This window comes from Chlorocebus sabaeus, chromosome 12 (assembly GCF_047675955.1).
Source record: "Chlorocebus sabaeus isolate Y175 chromosome 12, mChlSab1.0.hap1, whole genome shotgun sequence".
Taxonomy (NCBI): Eukaryota; Metazoa; Chordata; class Mammalia; order Primates; family Cercopithecidae; genus Chlorocebus; species Chlorocebus sabaeus.
Window position 1 is genome coordinate 100,132,367 of NC_132915.1, and position 19,453 is coordinate 100,151,819.

General features: G+C 52.1%; 1 protein-coding gene across 1 annotated transcript in view; it reads left to right on the forward strand.

Moving 5' to 3' along the window:
• Window positions 1-1,672: 1,672 nt before the first annotated feature.
• OLFML2A (olfactomedin like 2A) overlaps window positions 1,673-19,453 on the forward strand; it is a 34,646-nt gene continuing 16,865 nt past the window's right edge. Inside the window, exons 1-2 of the mRNA XM_008006272.3 lie at window positions 1,673-1,884; window positions 11,186-11,449. Of these exons, the coding sequence (XP_008004463.1) occupies window positions 1,795-1,884; window positions 11,186-11,449 (354 nt within the window). The 5' untranslated portion in view covers window positions 1,673-1,794. The remainder of the gene's footprint in view (window positions 1,885-11,185; window positions 11,450-19,453) is intronic.

The window sequence follows — 19,453 nt, forward strand, 5'->3', positions numbered from 1 at the left end:
TCACCCAGGCTGGAGTACAGTGTCACGATCTCAGCTCACTGCAGCCTCTGCCTCCTGGGTTCAAGAGATTTTTGTGCCTCAGCCTCCCGAGTAGCCGGGACTACAGGCATGTGCCACCACGCCCGGCTAAGTTTTGTTTTTTGGTTTCGTTTGTTTGTTTTTGAGACAGAGTCTCACTCTGTTGCCCAAGCTGGTGTGCAGTGGTGCAGTCTCCGCTCCCTGCAACCTCTGCCTCCCCGGTTCAAGCGATTCTCCTGCCCCAGCCTCCCGAGTTACACACACACACCACCACACCAGCCTATTTTTTGTATTTTTAGTATAGGCGGGTTTTCACCCTGTTGCCCAGGCTAGGAGAGTTTGCATTTTTAACAAGTTATCTGATGATGCGGAGGCTGAGACCAAGGACCACACTTTGAGAACAACTGAGTTCGATGTTCATGGGGAGAAACTAAGAATATGCCCTGGGAAGTCATGCTCCAACACAAGGAAACATACATACCAAGAAGAAAGACAGTCCCATTGAGCGATAAATTATATGAAGACAATGAGACCAAGCATGGTGGTTCACACTTGTAATCCCAACACTTTGAGAGACTGGGGTGGCTGGATTGCTTGAGTCTGGGAGTTTGAGACCAGCCTGGGCAACATAGGAGACCCCATCTCTACAATAAATACAGGAATTAACCAACGTGGTGACACATGCCCATAGTCCCAGTTACTCAGAAGGCTGAGGGAGGAGGATAGCTTAAGTTGGAGAGTTGAGGCTGCAGTGAGCTGTATTCACAACACTGCACTCCAGCCTGGGTGGCAGAGGAAGACCCAGTCAAAAAAAAAAAAAAGGAAATGCTGGCTGCAGTGGCTCATGCCTGTAATCACAGCACTTTCAGAGGCCGAGGTGGGAGGACTGCTTGAGCCCAGGAGTTCGAGACCAGTCTAGGCAACAGAGTGAGACCCCGTCTCTTAAAAAAAAAAAAAAAAAAAAAAATCTTTAAATTAGCCAGGTGTGGTGGTGCACACCTGTAGTTTCGGCTACTCAGGAGGCTGAGGTGGGAGGATCACTTGAGCCAGGAAGGTCGAGGCTGTAGTGAGCTGGGATCGAGCCACTGCACTCCAGCCTGGGCAACAGAGTGAGACCCTATTTTTTAAAAAATTTTTTAAATTTAAAAGCGGGAAGCTACTGGAGTTTGGGAGCCGACAGGAGGGATTCCAGAGGGAAGGAGAAATGAAAGATGGAAGATAAGTTTTGGGTGCTGAGCCTTGGGAAGGCTTACAGCAGTCAGGTCCCTGTCCAGAAGTGGGTGGCATCGGAGAACGCAAGGGCTCACGTGCCCTGGGAACATCTGTCTTTCATGCTAACTTTACAAACACTCCAAAAGGAAAGCACGAGTCCCCCATCTTACAGGTGAGGAAATTGAGGCACACAGAGATGAAGGGACACGCCCAAGGCCCTACGGCTCACAGGACAGGACCTGCGTCCGTGCGAGGAACCCACGCGCCTCGCCCTGGCCCCGTTGCTCCTGCGGGCTGCGAGCGAGACCCACCCTGGCGCGCGGGCAGGGATGCCCTTGGGAGAGCCGCCCGACGACGGGGAGGCCCCGCGGACGGCGGGCGGGGCGGGGCGGGGTGCCCCCTCCACCCTAGCTCCGCCCCCAGCGGCGCTGGAAGGGGCGCGAGGCGGGCAGCAGGGTGCAGGCGCGGGGCAGGCAGAGCGGGCTACGGCGCGGAGCTCGCAGTGCAGCCCACGCTTCCTAGCGTCCGTGCCTGGCCGCCTGTGCCCGCCGTGCCCGTGGCGCCATGGCCGCGGCCGCTCTCCCGCTCCGGCCGCTGCTCCTGCTGCCGCTGCTGCTGCTGCTGAGCGGCCGGCCGGCGCGCGCCGACAGTAAGGTAAGCGCGCCCCTCGGACCGGCGCGGCTCGGCGGGGAGCTGGGCGCGAGGGGGCGCTGTGGTGGGGGTGCAGCCCGGGAGGGAGCCTGGGGCCAGGGCGGAGGAACCGAACTTGGGACTTCTCAGCACTGAAGCCGCAGGGGCAGGGGCCGCGAGAGAGGAGAGCGTAGGGGAAGAAGCGCTGGAGATGTAGGGATGCTCGGGACCCGGGGCCCGAGAAAGGGGCGCTGGGACAGGGTCCGATTTCCGGAGGGGTCGGGGTATTCCCCGGAGTGCTAGCCAGGCTCGGGGTTCGTAGGGGAAGCGCCTGGCAACTCTTACCCCGCGACTACCAGGCTTGCAGCAAGCCATGGGCCACGGCTTTCACGGTCCACTGGGGACTGGGGGTCCCTTCTACCCGATGGAACGCAGCCGGGCTGGCCACTCGCCTGGCCTCTGATGTTCTTGCCAGAGACTAGGTGTACCCCCTGGAGGACTAGGTAGCTCCAGAAGTGGTCTGAGCTGTTCTCTGCTGTGGCTAAGAGGATCTGCTCTGGTGTCAAGCCGACCTGGGTTCAGTCGCACATCCGCTTCTCAGCCGGTGCCATCACCTTTCTGAGCCTTCCTCTATTCACCTGTGGATACAGGAAGAATCATGGGACCCACTCCCTGCAGTCGATGGTCTCTAGATGCGGTGTGGTCATGCCTGTAAAATACTTAGCACCAGAGCACTTGGGGTGTTCTGGAAATGACTCCCTGATGGCCAGGCTCAGTGGCTCACACTTGTAATCCTAGCACTTTGGGAGGCTGTGGGGGGTGGATCGCTTGAGGTCAGGAGTTCAGGACCAGCCTGGCCAGTATGGTGAAACCCCATCTCTACTAAAAATACAAAAATTAGCTGGGTGCGGTGGCAAGAGAACAGTGTAGGCAACAGAGACCCTGTCTCTACAAAAAAAAAAAAAAAAAATCTTTAAATTAGCCAGGTGTGGTAGTGCACACATGTAATCCCAGCTACTCGGGAGGCTGAGGCAGGAAAATCGCTTGAACCCAACAGGCAGAGGTTGCACAATCAGTCGAGATTGCGCCAGTGCACTCCAGCCTGGGGAACAGAGCAAGACTCTGTCTTTAAAAAAAAAAAAAAAAAAAAAGGAAAGGACAGACCTTGGGGAAAGTGAGGAGCAGGACCAGAGCCCTGGTCACAGAGCCTGAGGGCAAAAGAGTGACTTCCAATACCTCTCCAGCCTCTTTCCTGGTAGAATGTGAGTGTCCTGCCTGCCCATGGGCAGATAAAAGACAGAGGCCACTAGCCACACAGTGAGTATATGAGCAGTGGGCTCTGGCCAACCCTCAGCCTGATTCAGCTCAGGGCATGAAAGCACCCACGTACAATGCTGCTCATGTACTCCAGAGACAAGGAGGGAATGAGTATTTTTTCCAATTTACAGGTGGGGAAACAGTGGTGTTTACAGAGGCAGCTGGCTTGCACATTTAAAACCCTAAGTTCTGGCCTTCCTCTGCTAATCTTTTGCTGTGTGACCTTGGGCAAATCACTGCCTGCCTCTGATCTTCAGTTTCTTCATCTGAGAAACATCTCCCCAACCTTCCTTCCATATGGGGCCTCTGGGATTCCCTGATCTGGCTCAGGTATGAGGACAAGTGAGTAGAAAATCCTAGATAACCTGATCAGTGCCTTGTCACCTCTGGAATCTCTGGCTGGGAGGGATATTTGGTCTTGGGCATCCTCTGTGCAGAGAGCTGCAGAGCTTGTGGGGGAGAGCTCACATTCAAAACAAAGCAAAGACAAAGAGAACCCAACACCCTGTTTGTGTAGTGAGTCAGCCAAACACTTGCTAGGTTGTGTGTGTGGAGGGGGGGGTGGTGTTTAGCTGTCCCAGGACAAGCTGGGGCTGGTGGGGTGGAGAGACACAACCTAGAGCTTGCAGGATGAACAACTGGGGAACTCAGCACAGCCCTCCCCCAGGCACCTCCCCTCCCCACACCACTTCAGCCAGCTGGGAAAAATAAAAATCAAGTGATGGGTGAATTTACTCTGCATTCCTTAGCTTAGCCAGACTCCTGCTGGCTCTGCAGAGAGAGCTGTTTTCATTATCACCCGCTCCCTCCCCCGTCACAACCCCCCCTTCCTCTCCAAGCCCATTCCATTTTCCCTGGGGTGGAGGATGAGCCCTTTGGAGGGCCAGCCTGGGACTTGAAGTCAATGTAGGGCCCTAAAGGGTTAGGTTGGCCCCTCCTCAGGCTTCCTGTTCCTGGGAGCTCCAGTCTCCCCTCTGGCCCAGCACATTCAGGGGTCCAGGGCAGCTCACCCCCAGGACTCTGTTGGTCTCCTTGGCCAGCTCCTCGCTCAACGTGTTTTCTTTTCATGTTTATAACTAGGTCTCTCCTAAACTGGATTTTGAGTTTCCATCTAAGGAAGTGCTTTGTCGGGGCTGGGAGGAGGAGGGGGGCCCCACAGCCTCCCTGGTATTTCTGAAGGGCTGCCCAGCACAGAGGTTGGAATGGACAGACAGGTAACCACATGACACCCAGGCACGGCACTGCAGACCTCTCGGGGGGCTGCTTCTTGCTGTATGTTCTTGGAATGTGGCCGAGAATTTTCCATCTCTACCTCAGTTTCCCCATCTGTGAAAGGGCTGCCGGAGCCTCACTCCCTCCAGCATCAAGGGGTGGGAAGGGGGTCTTTGGTCAGCCTGCTGATCAGGGAGCCAAGGACAAAGGGAAGCCCAAGGCCTGTGGGAGCCCAGCCAGGGGAGCAGGAGGGGCTAGAGCAGGCAGGCGGTGGTGTCCGGGGCTGGATCAGATGTTCCAGGCCAGGCCAGTCCCGGGGGTTTAGGTGTTGCTTCGCCTCCGCTCGGGGAGTTTCCGCCTGTGGGTGTAATTGGAAACAGCCTCTCCGGCAGGCAAGGGCCGCATAGTGGTGGAGTCCTCCTTCGACACATCAAGACTGTGAGGCCAGGCTAAGCCCCACTGGGTGTCTCTGCAAGGAGGGTCTTATCCCAACACTCCCTTTGGCTGGGGCATCTGGGGCAGAGCCTTGAAGAGCATCATGTGTGCCAAGCCATGTGCCCAGCACTTACATGCAGAATCTTACACATCTCTTGTGCTAACACTCTGAGGCTTCAGTGGCCCCTCCCCATTTTATGATCTTGAACACTGAGGCTCAAAAGAGTCTGATTGAGGTTATTCAAAACTCCTAAACAGTGGGAGCCTGAGTAGTTGGAGACCTTAAGCCTCTGGGAAGCATGCAGATAGCCTGGGGAGCCAGAAAGCATCTGAACCATAGGGTTGGAGTAGGGCCTAGGCATCTGCAGCTCCCAGGTACACTCGCAGGCAATTCTGAGGCATGGCCCCCAGTTGAGAACTCGTGGAGCGAGTAGGGATCCATGGAGGTTTGTGGAGCAAGAGTAAAGTAGATTACCAAAGAGGAGCTTTTGGGAGATTCATCCAACACAGGAAGCTGCTGTGTTATCCAGGCAGCAGTTAATGTGGCCTGAACTAGGGCTATGGCTGTGGGGTGGAGAGCAGGGGACAGAGGTCGGAGATATTTAGGATGAAGGGTCAGAAGAACACGATGACTGACAGATGATCCAGGGTAAGAGGGAGGCTCAGAGATCCAGGCTGGGCAGGAAGGCAGGTAGACATGGGTCTGGGAGAAGATGCTGGGTCCAGTCTTGAATGGATTGAGTTTGGGGTACGTCTGGGCATCCGGGGGAGGTGCTTAACTGGCACTGTGCTCATGTTCTCGGGGAGGTCTTTGCCTCATGGTGAGGTGGGGCTGGCCATGAGGAAAAAGGGCAGACCCAACTTCAAGATGACACAAGTTGGCCGGGTATGGTGGCTCACACCTGTAATCCCAGCACTTTGGGAGGCCAAGGTGGGCAGATCACCTGAGGTCAGGAGTTTGAGACCAGCCTGGCCAACACGGTGAAATGCCATCTCTACTAAAAATACAAAAATTAGCTGAGCGTGGTGGCACGCAGCTATAATCCTGGCTACTCAGGAGGCTGAGGCAAGAGAATCACTTGAACCTGGGAGGCAAAAGAGGTTGCAGTGAGCTAAGATCGCACCACTGCACTCCAGCCTGGGCAACAGAGCAAGAATCAGGCAAAAAAAAAAAAAAAAAAAAAAAGACACAAGTTGAGCCTATTCAGTTGCTGGAACATTTCACAGCTTGAATGCCCTCTCCTCCACTCTAGCTAGACTCATCCATCTTTCTGCAGAAGAATCTCGAATACACCTTCATCTCACTGTGGAATTTCCTTGCAAATACCTGAGTATCTTTTTAAGCACAAACCACTCCTACTTCTGGGGACTTTGGCATCAGTGTGTGCTAAGCAAGCCTACAGGGAGAGATGCAGGGCCAAGGCAGGGACTTTCCTGCTTGGCACAACTCCAGACTTCGTGCCAAGGGCAGGATGGGCTGGGCCTGGTAGGAGCCCCAGGTTCTATGCCCCCCAGGGACCCTCTCTACAGACCCATCTGTCCCAGCCCAGTTGCTCAGGGAGAAGCCCCTGCCTGGTGACTGTGGGTGGGCATGGGAGGAGCAACATGTAAACCAAGTTTTGGAGTCAGGCCATGCTGTGTGACCCTGGGCAAGCCCCTAGTCTTCTCTGATGCTCAGCTTTCTCCTCTCTAAGGTGGGGTTATCGTGAGAGGACAGAGAGGTAGAAAATAATGAGCAAAATGGCAGGAAGAGTTATCAGCAGTGATTTTGATGGCAGGTACGCCTTAGAGAGCAGCTCTTCTGTGCCAGGCTCTATGCCGAGGCCCTGCATGCATTGATTGTTCAGACTCACCATAAGCTTATGACAAAGGGACTGTGTTTCTCCCCATTTTACAGAGGAGGAAGCTGAGGCTCAGAGGGGTCAAAGCCAAGCAGGGAGGAGGTATAGGAACTGGGACTTGAGCCCGGGTCTGGCTCTTCCCCCCGGCACTCTGCTGCCCTCCAGCCAAGCACAGGATGTAGCAGTCACAGGAAGGGGGATCCTGCCTGGGTGCCTGGCAGCCGGCGCTGGGAGCAGAGGCCTTATTCCAACTCCTGGCCCTTGTCAGGGCCTTGGCCGCCCCCATCAGGAGGTAGCACCTCATCTGAGGAAGGAAGGAATGTCACGGCCTGATGTGGAGGCAGCTGCTGGTGTGGGTGGGTGTTGGGAGTATGGGTGGGTCCCCAGGAAGAGGCTTCCCTGGCCTGGCCACACAGAACACACCCACATCTACCCGCTAGGCTCTTGACCCCATCTACGGGAGTGGGTGGAGTGGCAAGGGGTCCCAGCAGAGCTGGGAAGGGGACCCAGGAGTCTTGAAGGACAGGCAGAGTTAGGGCACAAACGGGCCTGAGGAATGTACTGGACCCGGAGCCTGACTGTTGGTGTTCACAGGCAGGGAAGAATTGGCCCGGAGTACACTTCACCCACCGAGAACCTAGGACACACCCACAGCCACCCTCCTCCCCACACTCCCGACCTCTCACTTTCCCCTGCCCCTCCACAGGCTGCAGAAAAAGCAGTGGGGGCAGGCACGGAAGCTTACGCCTGTAATCCCAGCACTTTGGGAGGCTGAGTTGGGAGGACTGCTTGAGCCCAGGAGTTTGAGACCAGCATGACCAACATGGTGAAACCCCATCTCTACAAAAAATATAAAAATTAGCCGGACATGGTAGCACATGCCTGTAGTCTCAGCTACTTGGGAGGTTGAGGTGGGAGGATCGCCTGATCCCAGGAGGTCAAGGCTGCAGTGATCTGTGATGAGGCCACACGACTCCAGCCTGGGTAACAGAGCAAGACCTGTCTCAAAATAATAATAATAATAATAATAATAATAAGAAGAAGAAGAAGAAGAAGAAGAAGAAGAATGGTTCACACTTAAGATGGACTCAATATGTACTAGGCCCTGTTCTTTACTTTTATTAACTCATTTAATCCTCACAACAACCTCATGATGTGAAAGCCCATTTTACAGATGAGGAAACAGAGGCACAGAAATATTAAGTTGCCTACAATCTCATTGAGGCTCCAGATGCCATGCTCTTAACCTTGTGCTCTAGCATGTCTGCAAAATGCAGGCTCATTTACCCAACAGATATTTACAGACCTCCTACTGTAGGCCAGGCAAACACCGTTATGAAGACATAGGAGGAAACTGGACAAAGGCCCTGCCTCTAATGGTACCTATTGCAAGGGGGAGACAGAATATACACAAAAACAGGTCTCATATTTCAGGTAGTAATCGGTGCAGTAAAGAAAACACAGCCACTAGATGAAGGGATAGAGAGTAACAGGAGGTGAGCAGTCAGGGAAGGCTTCTCAGAGGAGGTGACACGTGAGCAGAGAACTAAGTGATATAAGGAAGTGAACCATGGAAATATTGGGGGATAGGAGTTTCTGGGGAGGGTATGGCATATACAAAAGTCCTGAGGCTGGAGTGGAGAGAGCCATAGAAAGGGAAGGGCAATAAGGAGCGGTTCAAGGGAGAGTATCAACTCACATGAGCCTTGAAGGCCATGGTAAGGGCTTTGAAGGTCACAACACCTCCCTAACACACACAGAGGTAGGTTTGTTTTGTGTTTTTTTGTTTGTTTGTTTGTTTGTTTTTTGAGACAGAGTCTCGCTCTGTCGCCCACGCTGGAGTGCAGTGGCCGGATCTCAGCTCACTGCAAGCTCCGCCTCCCAGGTTTACACTATTCTCCTGCCTCAGCCTCCCGAGTAGCTGGACTACAGGCGACCGCCACCTCGCCCGGCTAGTTTTTTTTTTTTATATATGTTTTTAGTAGAGACAGGGTTTCACCGTGTTAGCCAGGCTGGTCTCAAACTCCTGACCTCAGGTGATCCATCCGCCTCGGCCTCCCAAAGTGCTGGGATTACAGGCTTGAGCCACCGCACCTGGCCAGTTTGTTTTGTTTTGTTTTGTTTTGTCTGAGACAGAGTCTTGTTCTGTTGCCCAGGCTGGAGTGAAGTGCGCGATCTCGGCCCACTGCAATCTCCGCTTCCCAGGTTCAAATGATTCACCTGCCTCAGCCTCCTGAGTAGCTGGGATTACGGACGCCCGCCACCACGCCCAGCTAATTTTTGTATTTTTAGTAGAGACAGAGTTTCACCATGTTGGCCAGGCTGGCCTCGAACTCTTGACCTCAGGTGATCCACCTGCCTTGGCCTCCCAAAGTGCTGGAGTTACAGGCGTGAGCTACCGTGGCCAGCCAGAGGTATTATTTAAAAGTGTAATGCATGTGAAACCTGGTATATAAGTGATCAATAAAAGGTCTCCATAATTTTTATTATCATAATAAAGCAAACATAACAAAAATGATCATTTTTAAGTATACACTTCAGTAGCATTTGGTACATTCACAATATCATGCAACCATCACCACTATCTATTAATAGTTCCAGAACATCTTTGTCATCCCAAAAGGAAACCCCATACCAATTAAGCGGCCACTCCCCATTTCCGTCTGTCTCTAACTCCTGGAAGCCACTAATCTGTTTACTGTCTCTATGGACTTGCCTCTCCTGGATACAGCATTTCATATTAATGGAACCATATAATATATGGCCTTTTGTGTCTGGCTTCTCTCACTTAACATAATATTTCAAGATTTATCCATGTTGTAGCTTGAATCAGTACTGCATTCATTTTACTTTTTTTTTTTTTTTTTTGAGACGGAGTCTCACTCTGTTGCCCAGGCTGGAGTACAGTGGCTTGATCATGGCTCAGTGCAGGCTTGACCTCCCAAGTTCAAGTGATCGTCCCACCTCAGCCTCCCTGGTAGCTGGGACTACAGGCTTGCGCCACCATGCCCACTTAATTTTTGTATTTTTAAAAGAGACAGGGTTTCACCATGTTGGCCAGGCTGGTCTCGAACTCCCAACCTCAGGTGATCCACCCACCTCAGCCTCCCAAAGTGCTGGGATTACAGGCATGAGCCACTGTGCCCAGCCCTACATTCTTTTTTATGGCTGAATATTTCTCTATTCGGTTGGTGGACATTTGGGTTGTTTCTACCTTGTGGCTACTGGGAATAATGCTGCTGTGGACATTCACTTCCAAGTCTTTGTTTGGACACCCTTTTCAGTTCTCTTGGGTATATACCCAGGAGTAGAATTATTGGATCTTATGGGAATTTTATGTTTAACTTATTGAGGAATCACCAAACTTTTTCACAGCGCATTAATATTTAAATTGTCGAACCAAGTGAGGTGGCACATACTGTAATCCCAGAACTGGCCGGGCGCGGTGGCTCAAGCCTGTAATCCCAGCACTTTGGGAGGCCGAGACGGGTGGATTACGAGGTCAGGAGATCGAGACCATCCTGGCTAACACGGTGAAACCCCTTCTCTACTAAAAAATACAAAAAACTAGCCGGGCGAGGTGACGGGCGCCTGTAGTCCCAGCTACTCGGGAGGCTGAGGCAGGAGAATGGCATGAACCCGGGAGGCAGAGCTTGCAGTGAGCTGAGATCCGGCCACTGCACTCTAGCCTGGGCGACAGAGTGAGACTCCGTCTCAAAAAAAAAAAAAAAAAAAAAAAAAAAATCCCAGAACTTTGAGAGGCCAAGGCAGGAGGATCACTTGTGGCCAGGAGTTCAAGACCAGCCTGGGCAACATAGTGAGATCCCATCTCTACAGAAAATTTAAAAATTAGCCGAGCGTGGTGTCATGCACCTATAATCTCAGCTACTTGGGAAGCTGATGCAGGAGGATTGCTTGAGCCCAGGAGTTTGAGGTTACAGTGAACTATGATCCCACCACTGCATTCCAACCTGGGCCAAACAGCAAGACCCTCTCTCTACAAAAAACAAAACAACACAAAAAGACTGGGCACATTGGCTCATGCATGTAATCCTAGCACTTTGGGAGATGGAAGAGGGAGGGTCACTTGAACCCAGGAATTCGAGACTAACCTGGGCAATATGACGAAACCCCATCTTTACAAAATACACAAAAATTAGCTGGGCATGGTGGCACATGCCTGTAGTCCCAGCTACTAGGGAGGCTGAGGTGGGAGGATCACTTGAGCCTGGGAGGTCAAGGCTGCAATGAGCCATGAGCAGGCCACTGCACTCCAGCCTGGGCAACAGAGAGAGACCCTGTCTTTAAAAATACACACACACAGACATAGACACACACACACACACACAGCTATTATTATTAAAAGGCCTTCACCACCTCTAATTGCACCCCCTCCCACCCGCCAAACACTCTCATCCCAAGGCTGGCTGGCCAGCTGGCTTCTGCCATCTCTCCCTTCCTCCCTGCCATAGCACTGCCTAGTAGTAACTCACTGGAGCCCCTCTTGCTCCCCCCAACAGGTGTTTGGGGACCTGGACCAGGTGAGGATGACCTCAGAGGGCTCCGACTGCCGTTGCAAGTGCATCATGCGGCCCCTGAGCAAGGATGCTTGCAGCCGAGTACGCAGTGGGCGGGCGCGCGTGGAGGACTTCTACACAGTGGAGACCGTGAGCTCGGGCACTGACTGCCGCTGTTCCTGTACCGCGCCTCCCTCCTCTCTCAATCCCTGTGAGAATGAGTGGAAGATGGAGAAACTCAAAAAGCAGGCGCCCGAGCTCCTCAAGGTAGACTTGGTGGGGTGATGGAGTAAGGGCCTATCATGAGCTGGAGCCTGCTGTCTTGCCAGTGAAAATTCCACATGCTCTGTGAGGCGGGTACTGTTACTGCCCCATTTCACAGATGAGGAAACTGGCTCCCTGAGGGGAAGCACTTTTTGCCAGGAAGTGACAGAGGCAGGATTCTTCTGCTAGTTTTTATCACCTATTCCAGTGTCTTGTATTTTACCCAAACCAATTCAACCGTTGGCACCTAGCTATACTTTAAATTTTGTGGCAGTGTATTGTTTTTATTTTATTTTATTTTATTTATTTCTTGAGACAGAGTCTCGCTCTGTCGCCCAGGCTGGAGTGCAGTGGCATGATCTCAGCTTGCTGCAACCTCCATCCCCCGGGTTCAAGCGATTCTCCTGCCTCAGCTCAGCCTCCTTCGTGACTGGGATTACAGACGTGCACCACCACACCCGGCAAACTTTTGTATTTTTAGTAGAGACAGGGTTTCAGCGTGTTGCCCAGGCTGGTCTCGAACTCCTGACCTCAAGTGAACTGCCTGCCTCGGCCTCCCAAAGTGCTGGGATTACAAGCATGAGCCACCATGCCCGGCCTTCTCTGAGTTCTTAAACCATACTGTGAAATATAGGATCATCTCCTCATTTTAGAGGTGAGAAAACCGAGGTTGAGAGAACTTAAGTAACTTGCCCAACCTCACATAATGATGGACAGCCTCCAATCTATGCCATGCTTTTGTGCAAATTAGAAACTTTCCGCCAGGCATGGTGGCTCATGCCTGTAATCCCAGCACTTTGGGAGGCTGAGGCTGGAGGATCACCTGAGGTGAGGAGTTTGAGACCAGCCTGGCCAACATGATGAAACGCTGTCTCCACTAAAAATACAAAAAATTAGCCAGGCATGGTGGCAGGTACCTGTAATCCCAGCTACTCAGGAGGCTGATGCAGGAGAATCACTTGAACCCAGGAGGCAGAAGCTGCAGTGAGCTGAGATCACGCCACTGCACTCCAGCCTGAACAACAGAGTGAGACTGGGTCTCAAAAACAAATAAAGAAACCCAGGCCGGGTGCGGTGGTTCATACCTGTAATCCCAGCACTTTGGGAGGCTGAGGCAGGTGGATCACAAGGTCAGGAGTTCGAGAGCACCCTGGCCAACATGGTGAAACCTCGTCTCTACTAAAAATCCAAAAATTAACCCCGCATGGTGGTGCACATCTGTAATCTCAGCTACTTGGGAGGTTGAGGCAGGAGAATTGCTTGAACCCAGGAGGCAGAGGTTGCAGTGAGCCGAGATCGCACCATTGCACTCCAGCCTGGTCAACAAGAGCAAGACTCCATCTCAAAAAAAGAAAAGAAAAGAAAAGAAAAGAAAAGAAACCCTTGAGGTCCCGTAGGAAGATGAGAAGAGCCACCCACTCTGGGCAACACAGCCCCGTACCAGGGCCCCCCACCAGGACCCGTGGTTTGGTTAGACATGTCTACAATAGATCTCAGTCCCCACAGCCAGTGGGCACCTTCGTGCCATTTGTAACATGCTCAGGTAGGTGCTCAGTGGGTCTGGTGGAGCTAAGATTTAAACCCAGGTCCTGCTGTGTCCAGAGCATGAGTGGTAAACCACCTTGCTTTCCTGTCTTCCTTTTTGTAAAGGACCAGATTGTTTGGTGTCTTTTTTTTTTTTTTTTTTTTTTTTTTTTTTTGAGGCTGGATCTTGCTCTATTGCCAGGCTGCAGTACAGTGGTGCAAACACAGTTCACTGCAGCCTCAACCTCCTAGGCTCAAGCAATCCTCCCACCTCAGCCTCCCAAGTAGCTGGGACCACAAACTCAGCTAATTTTAAAAATGTTTGTAGGCTGGGTGTGGTGGCTTACGCCTATAATCCCAGCACTTTGGGAGGCCGAGGTGGGCAGATCACGAGGTCAGGAGATCGAGACCATCCCCGTCTCTACTAAAAATACAAAAAAATTAGCCAGGTGTGGTGGCGGGCGCCTGTAGTCCCAGCTGCTCAGGAGGCTGAGGCAGGAGAATGGCATGAACCTGGGAGGCGGAGGTTGCAGTGAGCCAAGATCGCGCCACTGCACTCCAGCCTGGGCGACAAAGCGAGACTCCATCTCAAAAAAAAGAAATGTTTGTGGAGATGGAGTCTTGCTGTGTTGTTGCTCAGGCTGTTCTCAAATTCCTGGGCTCAGGCAATCCTCCCACCTCAGCCTCCCAAAATGCTGGAATTACAGGCATGGGTCACTGTGCCTTTCCAGTTTGGTGCCTTTTGAAAGTATGTTTTTCTTTTATAACTTCTCCCAAACTACATCTATTTTGCCTGTTTGGTGTCAGAAACTGTGAAAGGTCTGAGATGTTACCCTACTTGTAAGCTAACAAGTTAGCCTGCCAGTTTCATGGAAATTGGCAGAAGATGCAGCCTCCTGGTTCAAAGACAAAGGACTTTATTACAGCAATTGCCAGGTTTCCCCGGCTCCAATTGCCATGGGCTAATGCAGTGAGGGTCAGATAACACCTGCATGTATAATAATGTGTGTTACAGAGAGGAGCCCTGAGCTTAGAGAATCTGAGTCTTTAGTAATGGGCACCAAGGATGCCTGCCCTTTCCTCTGGAAAGAAACAGTGTCTGTGTCTTCTAGAGCTGTTCACTATACAGCTAGATGGCTCAGCACAGAGACAGTCAGTGCCTCTGCACGTAAGTCACTCAGAAAAGCAAGAGCTCCGTGAAGAACTGTCTCCCAACATGTGGCTAAAAATGTTTTCTTTAAATTCAACTTTAGTTTTGTTTTTGTAATGCCTGAATGAATGCCGCTCTCAAAATTGGGTGGAGAGTCAGGGGGAATGAATTTTAAGCAAAGTGGCATCTTGACAGCTTGGCAGTCCCTGGATCACACTGTCTCCGTGGGTCTCACTTAGGACCCCGCAGACTCAAGGCACCCAGGCCATAGGCCAGTCTTCAGTTATAGGAACAAACCCAATTTCTGCTCATGTCAACTTCTCGATAACTGAATTGCACACGTTTGACATGAGGACACAAAGCCCTTTCATAAATGCTGGCTCATTTAATTCTTGGCTAATTTAATCCTTGCTACAACCCTTTGGAGAGAGGACTTATGGTACCAGCTTTACTAGTGGGAGAATCTGAGGCCCAAAGAGGGCCTGTGGCCTGCAAGAAAGTGTGGCAGTACTAAGATTTTTTTTTTTTTTTTTTTGAGACAGAGTCTCACTTTATCGCCTAGGCTAGAATGCAGTGGCGCAAACTCAGTTCACTGCAACCTCCACCCTGCTCCCCCTTTCAAGTGATTCTTATCTCAGCCTCCTGAGAGGCTGGGATTACAGGCGTGCGCCACCATGCCTGGCTCATTTTTTTTTTAATTATTTTTAGTAGAGAGAGGGTTTTGCCATGTTGACCAGGCTGGTTTCAAACTCCTGAACTCAAGTGATCCACCTCCCTCGGCCTCCCAGTGTGCTGGGACTACAGGTGTGAGCCAAGTATTAAGATTTGAACCCAGGAATTCTCTACTTTGTCCCCTGCCCATTGAAGGGTCATGAGACCTCTTTCTCAGCCAGGAGCCTGCAATCCCTTAGGCCTTCTCAGTGCACAGCTGCCACAGGGCTCTGGGTCAGCAGAACTGGCTTAGGGTAATGGGAGATTGACCCGGCAGGTGGGGCTGGAGGAGGAGGAGAGGATACGCTGCCTCACTGGTACCCCAAGGGTGGGAGTGGGTACACTTTCAGAGACCCCCCAAGAGGAGAAGGCGGCAGAGGCAGTAGGAGACAGAGCTGGGGCTTCCTCCTGTTCAGTTTGGCTCCCCCTCCCTCAGCAGGACATTCTCTCTAAGCATCCCCCAAGGGAGGAGGCTAAGGGGAGCCCATGGGATGGGGCTGGAGCACCTACCCTATATCCCACCCCATCTCTACCCCAGCCCTTCCCCTCAAGCTAATAACTCCAGCTGTGGTTTGTCCTCAGCAGCACGGCTATGGTAGGAGACACACTTTGAGTAGCATGACTACTGTCCCCATTTGTCTGGGGGTTGGAGGGTGCCTGTCACCTCCCCACTCCTTTTTCTTCCTGATGGAACCAGACACGGATCCTGCCTCGAAGAGTCCCCAGGCTTGTGAGGACACAGCTGCTGACCCCAGTAATGGCAGGGTGATCAGTGCTGGGCCAAGGGACATCCCAGGGACTGTGGGAGCCCCAAGGAGGGGATAGAAGGATAGAGCTGGGCCTTGAAGGATGTATAGGAGTCCCTGAGGCAGAGAGGAAAGGAGGGCATTTCTGGGTAATGGCAAGTGGGGTGGGTGTGGCACCGGCCTTCTCTCTTCTCTGGCCACACCAGCACCTGTGACTTCCTCTAGCACAGCGCTTCTCAAGCTATCTGTGGTGAAGGGCCAGGTTCTTAAAGATTAAAGTTCTCTCAAGAGCCAATAGTTTCGTAAAATGCTATACAAATGAATTATTAGAAAAACGAAATGAGGCAGACCAGGCACAGTGCATCATGCTTGTAATCCCAGCACTTTGGGAGGCCGAGTCAAGTGGATCACCTGAGGTCAGGAGTTCGAGACCAGCCTGGCCAACATGGCGAAACCCTGTCTCTACTAAAAATACAAAAAATTAGCCAGGTGTGGTGGCGGGCACCTGTAATCCCAGCTACTTCAGAGGCTGAGGCAGGAGAATTGCTTGAACCCAGGAGGCAGAGGTTGCAGTGAATGGAGATCGCGCCATTGCACTCCAGCCTGGGCGACAGAGCGAGACTCCGTCTCAAAAAAAAAAAAAAAGAAAGAAAAATGAAATGAAACAAAGGCAGACATACACAGGATAAATCTAGTGTTTTAGTGTGAGAGTCAACAGATATAAAATTGCTCTGTCAAGTGCTACAAAAGTTCCTGAAAAACCTACTCCCATTTTCTATAATGATTGTACCACAGGCTGGTATTAAGCAGTTTGAGCCTGTGCTGCTCAGCAGATCGCACATTGAGTGGCATGGCTGGAAGCACCATCTTTCTCCTCTCCTCCAGGTCATAGCACAGGCTGCTCCCTTTACTTGGCATGTCCTTTCCTGGGCAACTTTGCTTAATTAGTGCTCCTCCTACAGAGCTTGGCCCAAACAAAACTTCCTCCTGGCAGCCTTTCCTGATCCACACCTGCACCCAGAAAAGATCAGCACCCATCATTAATGATCTGGTCACCTGTGTGTCACTACCTGTGCCCCTGATTCTGGCACCTGTGTGTCACTGCTTGTGTCCCCGATCTAGGCACATGTGTGTCACTACCTGTGCCCCTGATCTAGGCTCCTGTGTGTCACTACCTACCTGTGCCCCTGATTCAGGCACCTGTGTGTCACTACCTGTGTCCCCTGATCTGGATGCCTGTGTGTCACTACCTTTGTCCCCTGATCTGGGCATCTGTGTGTCACTGTGTCCTTGGCAGCCTGTGAGGGACCAGGGTGCCCCACGTTGGTCTTGCTTATCACTGTCTGCAGTGCCTGGCTGAGTAAGCATGTGCTGGCCTGGAGGAGGGTGGCAGGGGCAGGTCATGGAGGGATCAGATGCCAGACTCAGGAGATGAGAAGCCACATGTGGGCAGTGGGGAGCCACAGAGAGTCATCTTGCAAGGGAGGGACCCTCGCCAAAGCCAGTGTTGGTGGCCACGAAGGCAGCAGAGTGAAGCCAGGAGCTTCCCATGTAGCCCCTGGGAGGAGCAATCAGCACTGCTGGGCTTCATGAAGGCCTCTCTGTGTCCACGCAATGCTGAGCTCTGTCCAGACACAACTGCTCCTTACCACGGCCCTATCGCCCCATTTCTTAACACAGAAAACTGAGACACAGAAGCATCTATGGGCATGGTTCTCAAACTGTGTTCCATAGAGCCCCAGGGGTCCCATGCAGACCCTCGGGGCCAAAGCCAGGTTGTGGGAGAGCAGAGAAGCCACTGAGCCTATCTTTGCTTCCAGCAGAGACACCCCCGTCTCTGTTTTAGAGATCAGCTTCTGCTCAAAGAAAAGCTCCCTGGCTTAAAACAGTTTGAGTACCCCCTGGGAAGGTGGGAGTAAAACTGTTTTGGAAACAGCCAGCCAGGACCAGACTGGAGCACTGGCCTGTGCAGGCCCTGGGAAATGCCGGAGGGTTCAGGGTGGGGCTGCGCGTGAGGGTGGGCCCGAGGAACTGCCCTTCCCAAGAAGCCAGGGAAGGCTAGTTTCCCAACCAGCCCCTTGTGCCAACGTCTCCCTGACACTCTGGCATTTTGGCCATCTGGAGGGAGTGTTATATCCTGATGAGGCGTGACAGAGAGGAGAGGGGGAGGGGCAGCTGTAGGGCAGAGCCCTGGGCTGGGCAAGGGATACCCAGCGGCTGCTCCAGGTCCTGCTGCTGACCTGTGGTGCAAGGCCCTCTCTTCTCGGCTGCCATTTCCCTGTCTGAGCATGAGACAGGAGCCATAAAGCATGATAGGAAAGAGATGGTGATTAATGATATCTCCCCAGCCGAATGTTGGGCAAGAGACGTGGATTTATATGAATCTGGGTTCTGCTCCTGGTTCCACCTTTGAACAGCTGGGTGGCCTTGGGCAAGTCACTTCCCCCCTCTAAACTGCAGCTTCTCCATCTGTAAAATGAGGCTGAAAGTTGTCCATACCTGGTGTTAGTTGTCCATACCTGGTGTTAGTTCGGGCCACCAGAGGCAGGCTCTGAAGCCAGAGATTCATGTGCAAGTGATTTATTTTGAAAATACTCCTGGGCTGGATGTGGCCCTATAATCCCAGTGCTTTGGGAGGCTGAGGCAGGAGGATCACTTGAGGCCAAGGTGGGAAGATCATTGTTCAAGACCAGCTGAAATAACATAGTAAGATCCCATCTCTACAAAACATAAAAAACTTAGCTAGGCAGGATGGTGCACACCTGTACTCCTAGCTACTCCAGAGGCTGAAGTGGAAGGATTGCTTGAACTCAGCAGTTCGAGGCTGCAGTGAGCTATGATCGTGCCACTGCACTCTTTCCTGGGTGACAGAGTCTCTGAAGAACAAATAAACAAAAAAAGAAAATACTCCCCAGAGAAACTGGAAATGAAGTGAGAGAAGCAAGGTGGGGAGAGGAGGGCATCCAAGTGAGGGTGTGGTCTTGGGAAAAGTGCCAGCCTCAGTCACATCCCCAGAGGAACTCTGGAGTGGGTACAACCGCTCAGTTCGTCCCCACTGGGGCTAGTGAGTTGGGATGATAGATGTCCATGTCAGTAGGTCATTGCCTCAAGGCAGCTGCAAGAGAATGTATACTCTCTGGCACTTTGGGGACAAAGCAACTCGAAAGAAAGTCACAGATGCAGGCACATGGAAGCCAGGGACAGGCACAAAAACTAGTAAGAGGGATTTCAGAAGATCCGGACAAACTCCTCCAGTGCCCACTACACACCTCCTGAGGTTGTTACAATGATTAATTGGTGTAACTCCTTAAAGCCCTTAGCACAGCACCTGGCACGTGGTAAGGGCTCAGAAGATGGAACCTGTGGCTTTTCTTGTGATTATTAGCAGGCTGGGGCTGGTGAGTGCCCAGGGCCCATGCCAGTCACTCTGAGGCTATGGGGTTCTGGAGTTCTCTTTTATTTTTATTAGTAGTAGTAGTAGTAGTAGTAGTAGTAGCATTTTGGAAGAGAGCCTCACTCTGTCGCCCAGGCTGGAGTGCAGTGGCGTGATCTCAGCTCACTGCAACCCCCATCTCCCAGATTCAAGCGATTCTCCTGCCTCAGCCTCCCAAGTAGCTGGGACTACAGGTGCACACCACCATGCCTGGCTAATTTTTGTGTTTTTAGTAGAGATGGTGTTTCACCATGTTGGCCAGACTGGTCTTGAACTTCTGACCTCAGATGATCCACCCGCCTTGGTCTCCCAAAGTGCTTGGATTACAGGCGTGAGCCACAGCGCCTGGCCCAGGTTCTGGAGTTCTTCATTGCAGCAGGGCTCCTTTTACCCTCTGTGCCTGGCTGGCCACGTGCTGCACTCTTTGCCTAACCATCCCCCTT